The sequence below is a fragment of the Cavia porcellus genome, unplaced genomic scaffold (assembly GCF_034190915.1).
Source record: "Cavia porcellus strain 051 isolate PalLab524CR breed Dunkin Hartley unplaced genomic scaffold, mCavPor4.1 scaffold_8, whole genome shotgun sequence".
Taxonomy (NCBI): Eukaryota; Metazoa; Chordata; class Mammalia; order Rodentia; family Caviidae; genus Cavia; species Cavia porcellus.
In genome coordinates this window covers 37376403-37399428 of record NW_026947491.1, presented here as the reverse complement: position 1 = coordinate 37399428, position 23026 = coordinate 37376403, and the positions used below count along the sequence as shown (strand labels likewise).

The 23026-nt window shown below is 38.0% G+C and overlaps 2 protein-coding genes across 5 annotated transcripts in view; one reads left to right on the top strand and one right to left on the bottom strand.

The window, feature by feature from the left end:
- The window catches only part of Scaf11 (SR-related CTD associated factor 11), a 65004-nt gene extending 55746 nt beyond the window's left edge, over positions 1-9258 (top strand). For 2 of the 4 annotated variants that reach the window (XM_003476081.5, XM_063254604.1), the window contains 5 exons: positions 320-2986; positions 3761-4107; positions 5574-5792; positions 6139-6258; positions 6509-9258. In XM_003476081.5, coding sequence (XP_003476129.3) covers positions 320-2986; positions 3761-4107; positions 5574-5792; positions 6139-6258; positions 6509-6655 — 3500 coding nt within the window. In that variant the 3' untranslated portion in view covers positions 6656-9258. The remainder of the gene's footprint in view (positions 1-319; positions 2987-3760; positions 4108-5573; positions 5793-6138; positions 6259-6508) is intronic. The other 2 variants (XM_013159247.3, XM_063254603.1) reach the window with 2 other exon arrangements.
- Positions 9259-16153: 6895 nt separating this feature from the next.
- Arid2 (AT-rich interaction domain 2) overlaps positions 16154-23026 on the bottom strand; it is a 169275-nt gene continuing 162402 nt past the window's right edge. Inside the window, exon 21 of the mRNA XM_063254602.1 lies at positions 16154-17736. Coding sequence (XP_063110672.1) covers positions 17598-17736 — 139 coding nt within the window. The 3' untranslated portion in view covers positions 16154-17597. The remainder of the gene's footprint in view (positions 17737-23026) is intronic.

The following is a 23026-nucleotide window of genomic DNA, read 5'->3' as shown; positions in this document are numbered from 1 at the left end:
AGCAGGCAGTCTTGAGTTGGATCCTTGGTACCGATAAAAAAAAAAAAAAAATAACACTTGCTTGATTGAATATATTTTCTTTTTTTTTCCATATAAAGTTGCTTCCATGGATCTAAATCTGGTTATTTCAGTGACATTTTAGAAAGTTGTTGAAGCCTTTTATTGTACAGATGTTAGTATCTGTACATATTTATAATTTCAAAGGTATATTCTTTCATTGTATTGTATACTTTTATGCTAAAATTAAAGCCAAAGTGTCATACTTTGTGTTTGAAACGTACTTTACAGTTTTTATTTATTTGTTTTTCAACATTATCAGATTCTTCTTGCAAGGGATATGCATTAGCACATACTCAAGAAGGAGAAGAAAAGCAGCAAACTTCTGGTGCTTCAAATACCAGAGGATCAAGACGAAAACCTGCAGCAACTCCTACAAGGAGATCTACACGTAACACAAAAACTGAGACAGTCAACCAGTCTCAGAGATCCCCAACATCAAATAATTCTGGGTGTGATGCCCCAGGTAACAGTAATCCTTCTGTAAGTGTTTTATCTCCAGCTGAGTCAGAAAAGCAAACAAGACAGGCTCCAAAACGGAAGTGTGTAAGAAGAGGAAGAAAACCACCTGTATTGAAAAAGAAACTTCGGCGATCTGTACCTCCCCCTGAAAAATCATCATCTAATGACTCAATAGAGGAAGAAATAGTGGAATCTGATGCAGCAGCTGTATTAGAAAAAGAGCAACAATCAGATGTAGAAGAAAGTAACATTTGTTCTGTTCAGACAGATACAGAAAACCAGTCTGCTGATTGCTTGAAAAGTTGCAATGAACAAATGGAAGAAAATGAGGAATGCAAGGAGAATCGTGATATAGAGCAAAAAGTAGGATCTTCATATTCTGAGTCTTGTACAGACAATCCTCCTATGTTAGTTGGAGAGGAAAATAAAAAACCTGAGAATATAACAATGGAGGCTAACGTTTTGAATTCAGAATGTGAAATTTCTAAAGATACTTTTGAAAAAGGAAGTGATCCATTAAAAAATCAAGACCAGATGTCAGAATCAGAGGGAAAGACAGTTATATATTCAAATCCTCCAAGTGATTTTCTTTCATGTTCAGGATCTGAAATTGAAGTACCTCATCATGTTTCAAGTCTCCTAAGTGAGATACCTGAGAATATAGAATCAGAGGTTAATGAACAAAAAGTAATAGAGAGTCGTACAGTGGGAATTATTGACCATCAAGATTCTACAGTGAAAATAGAAGAGTCTATAGAGATCCCTAAGTTAGAATCTTCTGAAAGTGAAATTATACTAACAGTGGACAGAAAGACTGTTGAGACCTCAGAGATTCAGTTGCTTGGACATAGTGAAACTTGGGATACAGAAAAAGCAACTTGTGAAACTGCTGAAAATGGAAATTTTAATAGTACTCAAGACTCTGAAGATAATTTAGTAAAAAATCTTAACACCAAATTGGACAAACCTTTAGAAGAAAAGAGTGATCCCAAATCTCTGGAGTTGCTTAACACACACATTGAACAGATTGAGAAGCATTTTAGTGAGGACAATAATGAAATGGTACCTATGGAGTGTGATTCACTTTGTAGTGACCAAAATGAATCCGAAATTGAATCATCTGTAAGTACTGATTCTAAGCAGTTGATTGAAAATACTGTAGTACATAGTTCTGAAAATAGTATGCCATTTTCCAATCCTGTAAATGAAAAAATTGAAACTCTATCTCAGACATCTGAAAACGCATCAGATACAGTAGATAAGTCCAAAAAACCTCGTACTCGAAGATCTAGATTTCATTCTCCGTCTACAACTTGGTCTCCCAACAAAGACACTGCACAAGAAAAGAAGCGTTCCCAGTCTCCCTCTCCCAAAAGAGAAACCGGAAAAGAAAGCCGAAAGTCTCGATCACCATCTCCTAAGAAAGAATCTGCTAGAGGACGGAGAAAATCTCGTTCTCAGTCCCCCAAAAAAGATACAAGAGAAAGGAGGTATTCTCATTCTCGATCTCCAAAAAGAGACAGTACTAAGGAAGGCAAAAGATCTGAATCACCATCCCCAAAAAGAGATACATGTAGAGAGAACCGAAGATCTCAGTCAAAGCTGAAAGATACTTCCTCAAGAGAAAAATCTAGGTCTCAGAGCAGAGAAAGAGAAAATGAGAGAGATGGGCAGAGGAGAGATCGAGATAGAGACAGGAGAACGCGAAGGTGGTCCCGATCCAGATCCCGGTCCAGGTCACCATCTAGATCTAGAACAAAAAGTAAGAGTTCATCATTCGGTAGAAATGAAAGAGATAGTTATTCTCCTCGGTGGAAGGGAAGGTGGCCAAATGATACTTGGAGATGTCCACGAGGAAATGATCGGTACAGAAGGAATGACACTGAGAAACAGAATGAAAATATAAGAAAAGAAAAAAATAACATCAATCTAGATGCTGATGATCCAAATTCTGCTGACAAACATAGAAATGACTGTCCCACTTGGGTAACAGAAAAAATAAATTCTGGTCCTGACCCAAGGACCAGAAATCCAGAGAAGTTAAAAGATTCCCATTGGGAAGAAAACAGAAATGAGAATTCAGGGACTTCTTGGAATAAAAACTTTGGTTCAGGTTGGATGTCTAACCGTGGTAGAGTTAACCGTGGCAGAGGCGCTTACCGAGGCAGTCTTGCCTATACAGATCAGAATGAAAACAGGTGGCAAAACCGAAAACCCCTCTCAGGGAATTCAAACAGTTCAGGGAATGATTCATTCAAGTTTGTGGAACAGCAGGCCTATAAACAGAAGAGTGAGCAGGAGTTCTCATTTGATACACCAGCAGATAGGTCAGGGTGGACATCTGCATCTAGTTGGGCTGTGAGAAAGACTTTGCCAGCAGATGTACAAAATTACTACTCACGGCGAGGGAGGAATCCTTCAGGTCAGCAGTCTGGATGGATGCGACAAGAAGAAACAGCTGAACAGGGTAACACCATCTGTTTATTGATTCTGTTTTACCTGAAAGATTGTAAATATATTTATTTGTGTGAATTGAAATGATCCTTTTCCTTTTTTTAATGTTAAACTGAACCCTTGTTCAAAAGTCACTTTCCATTATATATGTTGACATCATGTACTTGTCACTGTTGACTAATTTTTACCCCACTCTAAATTTTGCCAAAAGTGGAAATACTTCCTATACTGTTTGCTGAACTAGTGTTTAACTTCTATTTCATTTATTTCAGGGGTGTACACTTGTATTTTTGTTGCTCTTTGTTCTCATACAAATAAGTTACTCATTTAATTATCTTTCCTTGGTAAGAATCCTACAAGAGACTTAAGCCCGTTTCAGGAAGGTGGAGCACAGGGGTGAGGGTGCTTTCCTAGCATTTTAAGCCCTGGATTCAATGTCTAGTACTGTAAAAATCAAAACAAAACAACAGTACAAGAAAAATAGGTTCTGAAAATACTACAGCTTGATCATACATGTATTTAGTAACCATTTAAGATTTGTGATCTTTTTCAATGAGTAAGTTTTTGAACTACTTACCTTTTGCAGATGTTGTTACATGAATTTATTGTTTAAAATAATAATGTTAAATAGTTTTAGTCAGAATATCTACACATTAGATGACTAGGTTAAATAATTGGATAGTAGTTTTGCTGTACTGAGTCTATTTTATTGTAGTGAGTCATTCTTTGCTTTGTTGTTTAGAGATTTGTAACATGATTTTTTCATAAGCTCTTTTTCTTTCAATAGATTCTAACCTTAAAGACCAAACAAACCAACAAATTGATGGTTCTCAGCTACCTGTAAATATGATGCAGCCACAGGTGAACGTAATTCCACAACAAATGAACACTCAGCATCAGCCTATGAATATCTTCCCATATCCAGTGGGTGTTCATGCCCCTCTGATGAATATCCAGCGCCATCCCTATAACATTCATCCACAGCTGCCCTTGCATCTCCATGCAGGAGTGCCCCTCGTGCAGGTAGCCACTCCTCCCACTGTAACTCAGGGACTGCCCCCGCCCCCACCCCCACCTCCACCCTCCCAGCAAGTCAACTACATGGCTTCACAACCAGATGGAAAGCCACTGCAGGTAAGTTTGATCTGTGTAATTGTAAACTTTCAGCTGCTCGGGGCAAATGTCCAACAGAGGGTTACTGGCATCTAGAAATAGTTTTTTGAGTACATTCATGGTAAACCTTCATAATCTCTTTCTCATTATCCTTTTCCAACACTTACCCTGACCTCTAAGCAAGAATATTGAATATATATTTACAGGCTGGGGATTTAGCTCAGCAGCATAAGCACCTGCCTTGTAAGCCCATGGTTGTGAGTTCCATCCCTGGTACCGGTAAAAAAAAAAAAAAAGAATGTATATATTTACAGAATATAATCTATACATGTATCATTATTCACATCCAGACATGTCTTTTGTTAGATTAAGATGACCACATTATTAATCCAGGTGTGGTGGTGTATGCCTATAATTCTAGCACTCAGGAGGCTCCACTTTGAAGCCATCCTTGGCCTACATAGTGAGACCCTGTCTCACCAAACAAAAACAAAACAAAAAAAATAAGATCAGATAAGACTAAAATTAAATGGAAGATGCTTGAAAGCTTTTTTTGGACTTCATGGGCAGTGTGGTAGGAACTCATGATTACTGTGATAAGGTTTGCATCATCTTGTTTGGACAAATGCTGTATAGAGCTGATCATTATCCAATACCATGTGTGTTTCATTTTTCATGAACTTAATATGACAAAAAGAAATAAAATTTGAATAATTTATGAAAATTTATGAATATTTATGTTGCTTACAATTTTTGAATCCTGAAAAAATGTATTGAAAGAGTAGGGAAATGCCAGGCATGGTGGCACACATCTGTAATTCTAGCATGTGGAAGGCAGAGGCAGGAGGATCACTGCAATTTTGAGGCCAGCCTACTAGGCTACATAGTGAGACCTTGTCTCAAAACAACAACAACAACAATAAAAAAAAAAAAAACCAAAACAATCCAAAAATAAAAACAAACAAAATGAAAACGAGTAGGGAAATGGTATTTTAGAATTTGGCCTCTTACGTCCTTTGCTGTCAGACATTGCAAGCCATTTGATGTCACTGCCTCATTTTCTATAGTCTTTTAAGGTGGAGTGCTTAAGGTGGTTAATGTTTGTGAAGAGTGTTGCAGGAGAGATAAAAGACTTAAATGCTGTTTTTCTCCTGTTTGTTGCTTTTAGTGTCGGTTTGAGAACATTACAATACACATAATGTAAAATGATCTTATTGACATGTTTAAACGCAAGTGTTACTCTTCAGAGAACTCTTTATATGTAAACAAACTGATAGGCTGGGTATATAGGTCAGCAGCACAGTGCCTGCATGGTAAGCACAAGGTCCACAGTCCAATTCCCAGTACCAATAAATAAATGAATGAACTGATAGGTAGAAATGCATTTAACATTGAATGACGTTTTAAAATGTTACTTCTAATACATGACCAAAAGACTGCAATAAAATACAAGTTATTCATTAACTGACAATAACTCTTTAAAACAGGGTATTCCTAATGCTTCTCATGTAAGTAATAACATGAGTACACCGGTCTTGCCTGCTCCGACAGCAGCCCCAGGAAATACGGGAACAGTTCAGGGACCAAGTTCTGGTAACACTTCGTCATCAAGTCACAGCAAAGCCTCTAATGCTGCTGTAAAATTGGCAGAAAGCAAAGTAAGTGTTACAGTGGAAGCCAGCGCAGATAGCTCGAAGACAGACAAGGCAAGTTCAAGGTTGACAGCAACCTACATACCTAATATAATTCTGTATATGATAAAGATGATAAAATGGCAGCTTTCTTTTTCATGAGTGGTGAGGGAATTTATTATTGGTAATCTTAAATTACAGAGTTATTTAAAAGGTTCAGTTTAAATCTGTTGATACCCACTGAGTTACTGGTAATGTTGCATAATTATATTTTTTAGTATTTAAAATATTAATAACTTTTGTAATTGTCATCAGGAATATGTGAAGAGTTCCTTATAATGTTAGTATAGTATGTTGAGTTTCATATTTTTAAAGAAACTTTTTAAAATATGTGGTGAATAATTTCACATTTTCTTATCAGAAATTGCAAATTCAAGAAAAAGCAGCCCAGGAGGTAAAACTGGCGATTAAGCCATTTTATCAAAACAAAGATATCACCAAGGAAGAATATAAAGAGATTGTACGGAAAGCAGTAGATAAAGTAAGTCACAACTTTAGTGGAGCTGTATGTCTACTGTTTTGAGCCATTTCTATTTTAATAAATGTCAAAACTTAATCAAATCTAGCTCGTACTAATTCTTGTGTGCTTTTTTACCGTTTGAGTAAGTTCTTGTAAGAGATGCAGCATAAAAATAAGTCTCTCCCTAGGGGTTCCCCCCCTACCCACAATGCTTTCCATTTTGCTTTAATCCTTCTAGGCATGACCGAAGTTTGCCTCTGTTTTTCCTTAGGTTTGTCATAGTAAGAGTGGAGAAGTTAACCCTACAAAAGTGGCCAATCTGGTGAAGGCCTATGTGGACAAATACAGACACGCCCGGAAGGGGAGCCAGAAGAAGGCAGTAGAGGAGCCTGCGGGGGCAGAGCACAGCACCGGCTGAGGTGCAGAGCACTGCGGAGGCCACGACCCAGACCCTGCCAAGTGCAATTTCAGCGTGTTCCATTAGAAGAAAATCAGACGGGACCGGGACTGAAATTGGTTTTGATAATTATTTTTTTTATGTAGGATATGATGTTTTGTTCTAAAGAAATCTAGCTCTGCACTGCAACTTCCTTATCCACAGCCTCACCTCAAATAAATAAATTCAAGGGAAAGTAGAAGTTTTAAAGGAATGTGCATTTTTTACCAGGACCGAGTACTTGTGTGGATGCTGGAAGATGTACAGCTTTTGGATTTGACTGTTTGACTGTAACAATGGAGTGCATAAATTAGAAACTTCTAAGTGCACTGGTTTTGCAAGAGATATATGTAAAATACATTTATTCTGTCAGACTAAAAAATAAAGTATGAACTTTATGACCTTCTCTCTCATAACTATAGAAAATTAAATAATGTATTACCATGAAAAATATTTCTAATAAATAGAACATACCCAGTTGCAGGGTTCCTAATGTGTATTTTTAAAGCACATATCTGCTTAGATAGAAAACAATAACATGAGTAAAATTTAGTGTTCAGAACTTTGAGAGCTCTTCACCTATGTATCACCAAATAAAGGTTATGCTGCTGTTTTTCTTTTGTGCCTTTTTTCCCCCAGTTGAGATGAAGCAGTTTGATTTGCTAGATTACAACGTTGGCAGTTTAAAGTTGTTGAATTTAGAAGGCAAATTTGGATAAATATTGACTTTGTAGAAATTAAGTTCTTTCATCATATCTTCTACTCCAGGAGATAATAAATTATTTGTGCCAGGCGGAGAAATGTTAGGAACCCTCCCTTCCTTGGTACTAAGGTAGAAATTGCAAGAGTCACCTCACTGGGTTCACGTCGTTGCTCGTCTATCTTGTCCCTAGTCAAGTCTTTCTGCGTGCGAAAAATCCCCAAATGCTTTACAACAAATATATTGTTAATTTGGTGACCATTGGTCATGGCCAATTGGTCATGTAAAATTCTAGATATTTAGACCTGTATTTGATAAAGGGAGAGTTAAGTAATAGAGTTGATTAGGCTTGGGAGGACTAGGAATTTGGTTACTTTTAAAAGTACTGTTACCTGTAATTTTTATAAAAGGTAAGTTTAAAATGTTTATAGCTTTTAATTAGCATCTTTGAAGACAAATTAGTTCTTTCCATGATAAACTATCTTTACTCCAGTATCAGTTTTCATTAGATACCAAATAACTAGAATGGTATTCAGATAAAATGTTAATGGATCCAACCGAGGTAAATAAATATGTCTTGGTGACACAGATTCTTTTACTACCTAAACCAGTGAGAGCAATAATTGGTAGGACTGTGCTTTTCTAAAGTTAAAGATACCCCTTTCTCAATTTTTTTGTGTGTAATACTTTTCCTGGTGCTAGGTTTGATAGATGAAATATTTTGAAATGTTGGACCCCACAGTGAATGTGCTTTGTTAGTTAATAGGTTTGTTAGGTTATAATTAGGATCCTAAAAAATTTCCGAGCAGTTTTTGGTCTTCATTCTACATTTCTGGGCATTTGTAATATGGTATTTTACTGATAGATAAATATATATTTTTTAATTGACGTTTGTGTTCAGATTATGGGGGAAGAAGTTTAAAAGTATATTTGTTCTAATAAAGTATTAAGACACTTTAAACATCATTGCACCCCTCTGCAGTTGCTTCAGTTTAGAATTCCATAAAAGGGTGTGAACTTGCACTGTATTTTAAATTAAAGCTGGTTCACACTTTGAAATTTTGTGGCAAATAGCTGTTCCTGAACTGAGCTGATTAATCACACAGTTATTGCTTTTCCTGTATTTTCTTTTAGGGACATTTGAGAATTGAGTGACTTTTAAAAATTTATTACCATTCAGCTTTTGCAAAGAAATGTTAAAGTTTTGAATAAAAGCTAGGTGTTGTGGTGAAAGTTAAAAGCTCCATAGATTATTTTCATTGTTCTCGAAAACAATGTGTTCCATACCTGATTGGTGTACTAGTTAGACTATATTTAAAATGGTTAATGATGAAGAATGTTACTGGATTAGAATTTAAATTCCTAAACTTCAAGTGTATAAAAAGGAATTTAAAAATGCATGCTTTCTGATTTTACATAAATTGTTTTAACATTGCCCATTCCTGCCCCAATGCCCATCCCCATAAGTTACTTATTTTGCATGTGCACAGACTTAATCAGAAACAGTCTATGAGGCTACAGTTTTTTCTTTATCAGGAATCAGTATTGACCTTGGACCCTTGGTCACTTTTTACTTACTAGTCACATTGACTGATGCATCAGATGGTGGGGATACCTAGAATTTTGAGACTTAACAGTAGTTACCCGTTATTTCAGCATTCCGGAAGTGTGTTTTGTAGCGTCCTGTGTACCACCTGTTAGCCCTGTCTTCCTTTGATTGGCTGCAGCGTGAGCCGCTTCTGTGTGTCCGCCCAGGGGCCGCTTCTGAAGCGCAGGCCGCCCCAGGGTCGAGCGCTGTGGGGGGAGGCTGCAGCGCCGTCTCCTGAAACAGGCTCCTACATATGTAGTGTGTACCTTTTTCTAATAAATTCTTCTGATAAACAAAGCAGTGTCCTTAATATTGTCTTTCTCAGTTTGCTGGAAAATGAGTTCTACTTTTATTGTAACCCTTTCAAAACATAAACATGTTAGTGTATTTCAGTCTCCAGTTAGCTATAGTTGTATTTTAAAAACAGCGTTTTCTTCCTAAGTCCGTCATTGTAGGGACTGAGAAAAGGAAGAGAGGGAAGAGACAAGAAAAGGGGAGAAATCACTGAAAATTCTCCCAAACACATCTGAACTTGCTGATCAGGTTGCACATGGCTACCCTTTCTGTATAGACCATGGGAGTGGGGTGCTGCCACCACAGGAGGGGTCCGGAAACTGGTCAGGGAGCAAGAGACCCCTGGAAGAGCTAGAGTAACTGCGAGCCAGAAAGGGTAGGCAAGTGCACTGGGTCTGGCCAGAGATGGCGGTGGCCGTGTTCCTGAAATGGCCAAAATGAAAATTGATAGTTTTTTTAAAAAGAAAAGCTAAACAGAAGGTATATTTGATATATCTGATATCAGATGTAAATTTTAAAAGTTTGCTCAAAGTATTTGGGCCAATGAAAGTGTTAAACCTCAAGTTAACGTTTAAAATTTTATCTGAGGGGGCGGGGATTTAGCGCTGTAGCACAAGTACCTGCCTGGCAAGTATGAAGTCATGAGTTCAGTCCCCAGCACCCAAAAAAGTGTATACAACTGATACTTAATTTTGATAAGTATGCGTAGTGATAGTGACCACTTTGATAAGTGACCTAATATGCAAGATTGCATTTTTTTTTTCCCTGTAAGGTAACTTGAAAACACACAGTGGCATCTTGGTTCATGAACTTAATTCTTTCCATAGCAAACTGAATTTAACAAAAACTGTTATCTAATTTTCCTGTAAGATGAGTGTTAAAACTATTGAATTTAATTCTCATCCAATTTTGTTTGTGACTAAAATCGTGGGAAGAGTTAAGTTTGTGGCCTTACTTAGCACTGTACTTTAAAGAACTTTTTAAAAGGGTGATTTGCCCTTTTAAAAGGTATGCTATATTCCTTTGTTGGAAAATTGGGAGTCTTAGGTAAAGTGATTTATTCATAATTCATGTAGAGGTATTTTGTGTATATTTTAAATGTGTACAGAGGGAAAAGTAGTTTGAATGTTCCTTTGACATTAAAATAGAGCACAAACCATATATTGTATTCTTTTTTTACGAGATCACAATACAAGTTACAGATTCTAGAGGCCTCCCCTCCTGCTTTTGGAGTCACATTTCATACAGCGAAGAACAATTGTAGTATTCCAACAACACCTTTTCAAAGTTTCATGCTTCATTGCTTGAGCAACGAAGTGGGAGAAGCAGGTAGGCGCGTTGTGAGCAACTTCTCACTTGGGCTGACCTGAGGACTTAATCTTGAGCCAGGGCAGGATGGCTGTCCATGTGCAGCTTCCGGGTAGGAGTCTGGTCTCTGCTAGCAAGAGATGGATGCCAGTCTGTCAGCCATCAGCACACACTAGGTTTGTAAACTGAGAAGTCATTCCTAAGGAAGCGGCCTTCCAGAGCCGTAACTAGTTCAAGCATAGTTCTTCCAGTCTGCAGCCATTAGAGAGGAGCGTCCATCTGGTGGTCAGCGTGTGTGTGGCCTCTTGGCTGCCATGCTCCCAGGACTTGAGTCCTGGTCTTTGAGTGTGAGTTGCTCTGGGAAATAAGTGAAATAACAGGTATCTGTTGAAACTTTCTCCATGTTTCCTTGGGGGACTCTTGCCTGTATTATCAAGACTGCTTTTTTCATTGTGTCCTCTTGGACAGTAATTGAAATGCAGCCTGTCCATTGATTTGCATATTTCAGTCATACCTCTAAAAATGACAATGCCCAGGCCCAGCCCATACAGCTCATATCCTACCAGTGGGGATATTTTCACATCACCTATGTGGTCTCCCGAGTAGCTAAGAAAGCCCTGTAGCCTGAAGCTCTGCAGGTCATAGCTGTTTCACTAGAGGAATAATTAATGAGGTCTTAAGTCATCTGGGTTATACCCCTGCTTTCAGAAGCAGCAGCATTACCTGGTAGCTTATACAGACTACCCCCCCCCCTTTTTTTAACCAACTCTAGTCTTTTCTGAGTTAAATCCCATAAGTACTGGCTGTGAGTAAAAGTAAACCCTTTGTAGAGAACATGTCAAGCTCATCCAGGGTGTACACAGCTAGGTAATGGTACAATCACTCATCAACCCATTTGGTGTGGTTGGGACGTCGGTTTAATTCAAGTCTTTCACTTATATGCTTGCTTAAAGGATTCTTCTAAAAGTATTGTAGCATTGCTTTTTGTAAGTCATATCCAGATAGTTTCATTTACTCTTTAATTTTTTTGAGACAATTTCTCACTATGTAGTCTAGTTGACCTTAGACTCACTTATGTCACCAAGGCTGGCTTTGAACTCATGGTGATCCTCCTGCCTCAGTCTCCTGACTGTTGGGATGATAGGCGTGCCCTAGCAACTTGGCAATTTACTCTTTAAGTCAATAGCATATTTTCCTTTGCTGTAGCAAGTAGTCTTCATTACAGATTATTCCAGCAGTGGATAACTGCTTAATGCTGGCTCTGTGTGGAGAATTTTATTGGTGTCATCTCCTTGCATTTTCCTAACAATCCTAAAAGGCAGGTCTTACTAACCTTAGTTATCTCATGGTCACTCAGTCATGATAGCTGGGCTGCACAAGTGGCCAAAACCAAAGCCTGTGCTGTCAGCCCATCATCTTGCCTGCCAAGCTGCTCTTCATGTTTGTAAAGTGTCCAACACTTAACCTTCCTCATTCAGCAGCTCAAGCAGTTTGAGCAATAGAAATGATACCCATTATTTCTGTTGCTCTTCTTCATAGTAAATGAAATTTTATCACCACGAATCACATGTAATTACTCAGCTGAGTGCCTTACCTAATCACCTCTCCCAGTTTATCCTTCAGACTTGCCAATGAATCATCTAGATTTTAGGTATTTGTATGGAACAGTGTAATTTCTATATCCACTCTGTCAGCAGACTTCACACAACTGGCAAAATCTTACCAGTTACAAATGGGTCTGCTTGGTTGAAGATCAGGAGTACACACTTGGCAAGCCATCTCTTGCCTTGCTCACTTCAGTGTTTCTGGGGCACCTCTGGGTAATCCCAAAGTTCCTCAAACCAATTTGGACTGTATTTGTGTCTGTGATTTTCAAATTGTCAAGAGTGTCAGTGGCAGTGTCTGACTAAGTACTTAATAGGTAAAGTTCCCGTCCTAGTTAAATGCCTAACAGAAATATGACCAAGTGCTTCAAGAGACAAGAACAGAATGTTCATAGCATCATAATAGCTTCAAGTTGGAAACAACCTAAATGCTTTATCAGCAACAATGAATGCTGCTTCTTCCAATAATAGGCAACTCACAGACAACCTGAGTAAAAATTAGAAAACAGCCCAATATTGTATTTTAATATTTCAAAAATGATTAAAGCTTCCAGGTGTGATGGCACATACCCATAATCCCAATATGAGACTGAAGCCAGCCTGAATTATGTCACAAGACCCTGTGGAGAGAGGAAGGATTGCCTCTGGATAAGCAGTTACTAACGGGATGGTGATAGAAGGGGATTGAGGTGGGACACAAGAGTCCTGAGATAACTGTCAGCCTCAACTTGCGTAGTGGTTACCAGGGGGTTACCACACTAGTGCAGTTCTATTCCATGTACTTCCTTATGTGTGCTATATTTCCCAAAAGTTAAAGGCACTGAGTGGCTAGTAACCCAAAGCCATTGCTTTGAATTTGTGCTCAACATACCTGCCCTTTTTCATTCCTCTTCTTCTCCCAGTCCAGTCCCAGTGGGAAAAAGAAAATTAAGAATTTGGGGCAGGGGAACCCATTGTTAAGAATAATTATATGCCACACACAGAATGGGCCTATTTGAAACCAAACATAAACTTGAGCAGATGTGCGTGGAGACAGTTGTTTTACGTGCATTTAAGACTACGCCATTGTGCTCTCTTTCATAGATCCAAGTTATTCTTTGAAAAACCTTACTAGTTTCTAAGGATGAGGATCTCATTTTCAATTCAAAAAGTGTCTCTTGCTTTGCAAGAGTGAATTTGTGGGCCAACCAGACATCAGTGACCTCTTTCACAGTTTAAATGTATTTGGTGAATATTTGTTTACTCAAATCACTAAGTCCTCTCTAAAAGACAGCATTTTTCTCATGATTTTAGGGAAGTCACAATGTATAGCCCTGGGATCTTGAAGCTTCGAGTGTATGGGTTAAACCTATTACATTTGATGTGCAGATTACACTTTGTAAAGAGCCCTTTAGAGTCTATAAGCACGTCAAACTTTTTCCTTATTTTATTTTTGGGGCATTTTGTGTTTAAAGAGAAAATTCAGTCTTGACCTTTTACTAATTACCTCCATACACTAGTCAACCAATAATCTTCCATCTTTCTGAATAAGCTCTCTCCAAACACAGACTCTTACTACTAGTAGATTTGTTAAATTTCTAATGCTTAAGTCTTCCATTAAAAGACATTTCTAGCTGAGCATGGTGATGCATACCTGCTAAAGAGGCTGAGGCAGGAAGACTACGTTTAAACTTAGCCTGGGCAACTTAGCACTCTGCAATACTTAATAACGAACATTTGAGTAAATAAAAAGGCTAGGGATGTAGTTCACTGTGAAGGCTGTAGTTTCAGTCTCCTGTACTCCCCCAAAACAAAACCAGACATTTCTCCACTTACTATTTTCCCTATCAATCATATAGAGCTTATTCTGTCCGATTGACCCCCAGAACATTGCTTATTATTTCATAGCTCTTTTGGCTCTACCTTTTCCTCCTGGGTAATATTCATGTTTGTCCTAGATTCAAAGCAGAAAGTGGAACACATTTCAGGCTATCTAGGTAGATCCTACAATGGGAACAAGACTTGTTACTAACTTCAACAAAAACTATGATTCTTGAATTCTGTAATTGTATACCTGTTGACAAAAGGTACTTTTAGAGGCAGTTTATCGTGAATGAATGTATCCAGTGTGGATTGTATTTAAGAATGAAACCCATAGGAAAGAGAACAGTGCTCAGCTTTTAACATTTAAATGTGGTTTATGACCAAAGGAAGGGGATTTGTTTACCTAATGATATGACATGACAATGTCCTTTAACATTTCTTGTTCATACCTACTGTATTCTGGGACTTATTCCTGTTACAATTATGAGTGTATGTTCTACACACGTGACCAAGATTTGAGCAGTGAGTGCAGTAAGCTAATGCTTCTCTTAATGAGATTATTAGATTAAATCCTTTTAACTTGCTGGATGGTGACAGTGACCCAAGAGGAAGGTGCCAGTGTCCCATGTGGTTAACTGTGTGGCACCAGTATTGCTCCTTAGCATAGGGGTAACATCATGTTTTCTTCATTTGTTAATACTTTAATCGTGGTCATTAAGATCAGGACAGAAGTCACTTATTCAAAACATTCTCATTTTAAAAATCATTTTTATTGTCATTTAATTGTTAAAAAAACATACATGGCATGACTATAAAGTAATGAGACAAGTTTTTATGTGTGGCTTGGATTAGTCTCATTAGCATATAGTCACATCCTGTCTCAAGCTTGGAAGAAAAATATGCCTTCACTATATGCTCATCAGTTTTGTTACTTAAAATTTATTGAGTGCCAACAGAGCACTAGGCACATATATAACACAGAATTATACAGTCTCTATGTTGTAGACTATATTATTTACATAGATTTCTCAAAGATAACATTAAAGCATGTATTTACAGAACTTTAGACAAAAATAACAATACTGGAAATCAGTACGTTTCTGTCTAGCAAGGAGCACCTTTTCATGAATGAGAGGGTTACGCAGAACTTATGCAAGAGCACTTTAATTCCATCCACCAAAGTCCGTATTATTACATTATATAGTTCTATAAAGCTGTAAGAGGAAAAACCTAAGTGGGACGCCATAAAATTGGTTTCATTAGGTCAAATACATTTAGAAAATTTTCTGCCATGACCAACACTTAATGAGGCTAAAGACACATTTACATATTTCAACAAAAAGCTAGAACAACACAGCATGCTATTCACTGTGGTGAAAGAACAGTCAATATGGGAGTAATTTTTCTAAACTGAGTCTCTTTAATTACCACTGTAGTTTTGTATTTTGAAAAGAAAAAGGTACCTTTAAAAAAACTTCGATGTGACACAAAATTAACAGAAAAACTTAGGAAATTTTTAGGAAGTATAGTGAACAGAAAATTTCCCAAATGATTCTGAGCCATCAGGAACTTTATACATCTGGGAGTGTTTGAGGACCATCCATGACCCCCAAGTTGTGTGCTGAGCAGCTCCAATCCAGGAAGGTGGGCCAGGCGCAAACACCACAGACCTGAGAAACAATCACTACTAATGTTGGATGTAATTTTTCATGCATACATTTGAGGCATAGCAGACTGTAGTGCCAAGGATCCTCCAGGGAGAAAATTCCGGTGTTTTTGGGATACTAATTGAATCACAATATTTAAAAATTATAACCAAATAGGCTAAGATTCTGCCCTCCCCCATTCAGGCTGGAGATTTGATACATCATAGTTCTGAACAAACAGTCAAATAATATCAAACAAAGCTTCAGTCAAATGTACAACATCCAACAAAAAAAGACATTGAGCTTTACTCGCACCATTCATAATATTGCTGTTCGCTTTGCATTACAACAAATGGAAAAATATTCAATCTGCTTATCTCATGCAAATTCGTCATAAAAGACATCTTAAATTCTCTAATGTAGTATCAATCAACATCATCAGGTAGGTCACCACTAGATTTTGCCTTCAGCTGAATTTAGGATGATCTATTTTTTTAAATGGTATGTTAAGCATACTCAGAAATGAAGGACTCAAGAAAATGTTCAGTCTTTTATTTAAAAACTATAAACAGTCACCAAAGTAAATAAAGCCATTCTATAACATAAACTGTTAGATCTATATTTTTTACTGCACATCCTAAGGACACAGCAGAAATGGTGGTTGGGAGGCCTTCCACATTTTTGGATGCTAATAGAACAGGCAATAGGCAGTTATAAATGGATACATTTCACGCTTAGGGGGAAAAGACAATTTGAGGAAGTGAGCAGTTTCTGAGCAGGAATGTGGTACAGTATTAAGAATGGAAGAATAATACAATAAAATTCCACACTATATTAAGATAGAAAAAGTAGTGAAGAAAATATCATACCTGCACATAATGCATATATAACACAGGAGAAAACCTGTATAAAATTCCATGTATTTAAACCAATTTACAAATACAAAAAATTTTGTCCAAGCTCTGAGCTTGCACATGACAAACGTTTACAGTGGATACATGTTAGGGAAAACCAAAAAATACCTTCAAATAGTTTTTCTTCTACAAAAATGACATGAGATATATTATTCCATACTCTTTCAGCCAGCAAAATGAGTCTACAAGGTGTATAATACAAGAAAAAAAGGAGTAAAAAGAAAAAAAAAAAAATCACAGTTCCACGAAACTGTTCTGACTTTACAGCATCAGTACCTTTGCAGAAGTATTTACACACGTTTAAAGAACACCCTCCACGGCGTGGAATATGTCACAATTACTTACAATTGACGGAGAGTCTAGAAAACTTCAGAGCCTACCAATAATGCTTCTAGGACACCACAGAATGTATTTCCAGTGGCTGCAGTGGCATGAAAGTGTTCCTTCTATTCACAAATATTTACAAGATCTATTCAGACTGATAAATTTTTATGATAATAAATAAGTGAAAATATATTGGCTCAAGTAAGAAAACCAAGCTACTGATTTCTAAACAAAACACACAATCCATAGCTAGAGATTGGTGGCCCCCTCTGAGACAGGGGGTTAGGTGTGCTGAAACTTCTTTTAATTATTCAAACCAGCTTAAACGGTTTTGTAAATATAAAAATGTGCTCCTTTTTGGATATAGATAAAAATATTTAATGCTTCTATTTCATCTGCTCATGTAGGTTTTATAATATCCCATGTCTATTCCAATGTGGATGGTACTGAATTCTGATCATACCAGTTTCCATCAGGATTTATCAGATCTGAGAGACATCCTGCAGATTAGCTGGTTGACAATCCCACAGCAGTTTTTTTTTTCTTTTTAAGATTTTTTAAAACAGAACAAAGGGATTTGTTCAGAGATCAGAATACGAAGCTTCCTCTCAGCATCATGGGAGGAGATAAAATAATTCATTCTATGGTCTCTGTCCCATTAAGACTTGGTGCTTTCTTCAGTAACAGTATGTGAAATGTATCTGACGGTCTTTGAGTCCCCACTGTATAAGTGGAATTATTTTTCACTGTAGCATTTCTGAGTCTTGTTCTTTACTCTGAACTGTAAAATTAAGTTCATAAAGGCATTTGGCAAGGGTGGAGGAAGCTTCCATGTTACTAATGGCTAGCACTGATAAGTTGTTTTCATGTCTCTTTAACAATCTGAAAAAAAAAATACAAAAGATCATCAGTTTCCAGGGTTACAGTAATGATTCCTTACCTCAGATTTTACAACTTTAAACACTACAAGAGAAACAGCAATAGTTCTGCACCCAGTGAATGTTAAGGCTTCCCAAACTGAACTTTCTAGGTGACAGCAACACCACGGAGCACTGGCCTTTTCTCTCCACACAAGACAACATAGCATTCTGCATCTTAACCTTATGCTTTCCAAAAATCCCTCAGGAAGAAAATAGCTGGTAATGAACAAAAGGGTTGATTTTAAGAGGTAACCCACAAATATTGCAGATACATTTTTTCTCTTCAGTAAGTGAAACCAGGCACACAATAAGCCAAATGCCAAATTCCCCACAAGTGAAGCTGTTTTTTTTCAAAATGTTTCTATCCCAAAGGTTATAGCACTGGCATGGCTGTGTATGCAAAGATGGGAGAAGGTGCAAGTGACCATGATCCAGCACAGAACAAAGTGATGCTGAAGGCCGAAAAGCATCTGCCAGCAATGGGGCGTTGGCCCGGCAGGCAGACACTGCAGGCCTGCAGGGCATGGTGAGTGCGTGGAGAGCCCGCTGCTGTGCACGCCATGGCTGCTGCAAAATTACTTCAAGCTGGTCTGAAGCATGACAGCTTCCATAGTGTTTCTCTAAAAAATCAGCTGGCAATGAGATTATTCAAAGAATCTTTTTTTTTTTACACTTTTTTTTTCCTTTTTATGGGTACCAGGGATCAAACTCACCACCACCACCTGCTTGCAAGGCAGGTGCTTATGCCGCTGAGCTAAATCCCCAGCCCCTATTCAAAGAATCGATCTCTTCATGAAAATAAGTCTGGGTAGAAGAAACTATAGGAGGAAAAGAAGATAAAGACTTTCCTAAATTAGGAATGAAAACCACTGCAGAGAAGCAATTTATGGAAATATTCACAAAAGCTCAGTACTGTTCATGTGAACTGTAGTCACTTTTACCACAGCAACGAAAAGGAAGCAGGGAACAAGCATGAAAACTGTGCCTGGAACCAAGGAGCTGGCCCTGGATATTGGCTGTTGGGATTTTCAACCCCCTGCCCCTGGCTCCTCTAGTACTGAGATTAAACTTAGGGGTTCACACTGAGTTACAGCCCAGTCTACTTTTTATTTTGAGCGGTCTCAATTATGTTGCCCAGGCTGTGTTTCAACTAGCAATCTTCCTGCTTCAGCCACCCAGAGTGCTAGGATTAATGGTATATACCACCACACATGTGGCTTTTTAGTGATGTGGGTACCGTATGTGGGTACCACCATGCACTGAGAAGAATGGCTAAAATTAACTGCTAAAATGATGATACCCAGTGTTGGAAGTATGTGGGGTGTCATTAAAAACTCAAGTGCATATGTGTATACAGCAACAAATATGTACAGTGTGCATGAGCAGCATTATTCTTAACCCAGACTGAAAACAGTACAGGTACAATGAAAAAATAAAGACAATTCTGCACTCTCATAAAACTAACGAAGTATTCCTATGCTCCCACACAGATCCATCCAGGAATCACAATGTTAGAAAGCAGGCCCGACCAACCATGCCTAGGTGCCGGCCTGCGCAGGCCAGAAGTGGGTGCAGACGGGATGGCGTGTGACAGGTCCCATGGACTGGGCATTCTGACTGCCCACAGGGGTGCTGAGCTACATGGGTGGTTCGCATAGGATGACTTTAATATTAAGCTTCATACTTCTATTTTTATATTCTTAATTTATAACTTATCCTAAACTTTAATTTGACAAATAATAAAATGAAGTATAGAATTTTTCAAAAGAAAAATTAGAAAAAAACCTGATTTGAAAATACACAATTTATCAAAAATTAAAAATATAAAGACTATAAAAATACAATTACTTACTTTTCCTCCATGAAGAACATTTTGACAAAAAAGCTTACCGGTGTTTTTTTCCCCCCCTTTTTTAAAGATAGGATCATCCTATATAGTCCAGGCTGTCTTGAACTCATGATCCTCCTACCTCAGCTACACAAGTGCGGCTAGTTTTATAAACTTAACCAAATTGTGTATTTTTCAAATTGATGACTACATGTTGAAAAATAGTCTCGTATTTAGATACTATATAGATAAAACTAGAAAGAGGAACAAAAATTGTCACAGTGTTTGTTTGTGATCTTTTTTTTTGATATTAGGAATCGAGCTCAGGACCTTGCACTTGCCAGACCAGGTGCTTATGCCACTGAGTCATATCCCCAGCCTCCATGACGTTTTAAAGTAATGAAACAAATTTCCTGTTCTTCTGGTGATGGGGATGAAACCAGGACCTGGAGGATGCTGAGTGCATACCCAGGCCCTAATGATTTCCTGTTTAATACTGGTATTTTTTTTATTTTTTGATTTTTCTTTAAATTAAAGAAGCACTCACTTGATACAAAATGAAATACAATTGAAGCCAGGAGTGGTGGCACCCACGTAGTAATCCCAGCACTCAGTAGGCTGAGGCAGGAGGATCAACTGCTGTGAGTTCAAGGCCTAAACAAAATAGTAAGACCCTGTCTCAAAACAAAACAAAACAAAACAAAACAAAATGAAATAAAATATTTTGTTTTTAAAATGATATTCTTTTAAATTCTTCTTTTTTGGGGGGAAGTAACAGTGCTGGAGGTAGCATGCTAGGCAAACATCTACGACACAGCTACACCCCCAGGAACACCCCTTCAATGCACATTCACACCCCTCCCCACTTTTTAGATGATTGAACCAAGAGTAAAAGTTGTGTCACTGTGACACACTTCCTAGATGGTAAGTTCTTTATAAGTGACATTAGTAAACACAGTCTAGGATGCAAATAAACCAGGAAAGACAGCAGTTTGAACACAAATTTATCACTATTCTCTACCAAAAACAGTACCAACACAACCATAAATTTTAGGCTTACAACTTAGAGACATACAACCAAAGGTTAAGGGGTGAGAAATTAATGATATAAAACAGGTGAGTAGGCCACAGTTAAAGAGCACCCTCCAAACTGTTTCCAGAATGCAGGTCAACATATTTATTTTCTTCCTGATAACATACCACCAGAGCGACAAAATAATAAAAGTCAGAAGAGGAACAGAATCTCTCTTTGAGGGCTTCATCAGGGACCACCCTGAAATGGCAATTATCAGTGGGCAAATAATGACTATGTACCCAAAACTTTCAAGTAGCTTATAAATATTTAATTAAAATGTGAACTAGACCGAGAAAAATTCTCAAATATTTGAAGAATTCTGAGAAAGGAACAACTATACAGAGAACAGAAGAAACTTCAAACTGCCAGATTTACCACGAGTGGCAGCGCCCTCTTATAATCTCAGCACTCTAGAGACCAAGGAAGAGGGCCTCAAGTTCAAGCCCAGGTTGGATAACTTTGGGATCTAATAAGACCCTGTCTGAAGAGAAAGAAAGTGTATGTGCATGCGTGCACATGTGCTGTGGATGTAGCTGAGTAAAAGGCCTGGTGTTCAACTATAACAAGTCCTGGCAGGAGGGAAAGGCGTGATCGCGCGCGTGTGTGCGCGCGTGTGTGTGCGCGCGCGCGCACACACACACACACACACACACACACACACAGATGGAGGGAAACAGACGGACAGATAGAGCCAGCATTAATATCCTTCAGAGAGATGAGAAGACATGATCCAGTAAGTAAACAGCAACAACTATCGACTAAGGAAGTTTTTAGAAATTAACTCAAGAAAAATTGAAATAAAAATTCAATAATTTGATGATTAAGTCAAGAGTTTCTAGAAAAGAATAAACAAAAATAAAAGCTCAAAGAGAAAAGGAAAACTTCCTGTTATTAAAGGACATGGATCTCCAGAGTAGAAATATCCACTAAAATGAAACACCCACTTCACCAAAAACAATAAAACACTTCCCCCTTCAAATATGCTGCAAAACTGTAGTAAGCAAAAACAGCATACTATTAGCACACACACACAAAAATATATATACAAATATACATATGAACAAATGAGAGCCTAGATATGAAGTCATGCATTACATGGCCAATTGATTTTCAACAAAGGTGCTAAGAACCTACATGAGAAAAAGGAGTCTTTTTTAGTGCATCCTGCTGGGAAAATTGAGTATCTGTACATAGAGAAGATGAACCTCTCACTTGTCCCCATTTACAAAAACCAGCACAAACACTGGCATGCTGGCCCATCCCTACAATGCCAGGCACTCAGAAGGTGCATATGGAAGGAGTGCAAACCCAAGGTTAGCCTAGGCAGATCAGAGAGGCCTCACTTCAAACAAAACCCTCACTTCAGCAGCAGAGCATGGCCTAGCACGCGCGGAGGTCTTGTTTCAGTCTCCAGCACTGCAGCATGTGTGTGTGACTCAAAATGAATTACTGTAAGATCTGAAACTAAAAAATTAATACAAGAAATATATTGGAAAATATATTGGAAATGCTTTGGGATACTGGAATGGGCAAGAACTTCTTGGACAAGACCCCAAAAACAAGGAAAAATAAGACGAACAGGATCACACCAAACTAAGAAGCTTCTGTAGAACCAAAAAACTGAGATCAGAGCGAGCAGACAATGCAGGGAGGGGGAGATGATGCTCACAAACTTTGCATCTAACAGGATAAATAGCTGGAACACCCACAGAGCTCAAAACCACACCACCCCCGGAAAAGAACAAAAAATCATGATTTAGAAATGGGAAATAGCCAGGCTTGATGGCATATGTTTTGTAAGAAGAGCACTTTGAGAGGCTGAGGCAGGAGGATCACAAATATGAACCCACCCTGAACAAGTTAGGAAGATCCTGTTTCAAAATTTAAAAAGGGCTGCTGCTGACATAGCTTAGTGGGATTCCCAGTACTGAAGGGGAGTGGAGGGAAGGAAAATAAACCCAAGCAGATAAAACAACAAAAAGAAGAGAAAAGAAAGTAGGTACAAGAAGATATAGAAATCGCTAAGAGATACATGAAAAAAAATTCAATTTCATTAATTACCAGAGAAATGCAAATCTAAACCACAATGAAGTCTACCGTACTTCAAAGACAATGACTACTATGAAACAGACAAAAGACAGAGTAAAAGGGGGAGACACTGACACTGCTGGAGAGAATGTAAATTAACACAGCCATAATGGAAAACAGCATGGAGGTTCCTCAAAGTATTTAAACCTGAAGTACCATTTGATTTGGCAACCCCACTACTGGTATACAGACAAATGCAATGAGACCAAAGGGACATTTGGAGCCATATCCATCATAGCTAAGAAATGGAAATACCCTAAG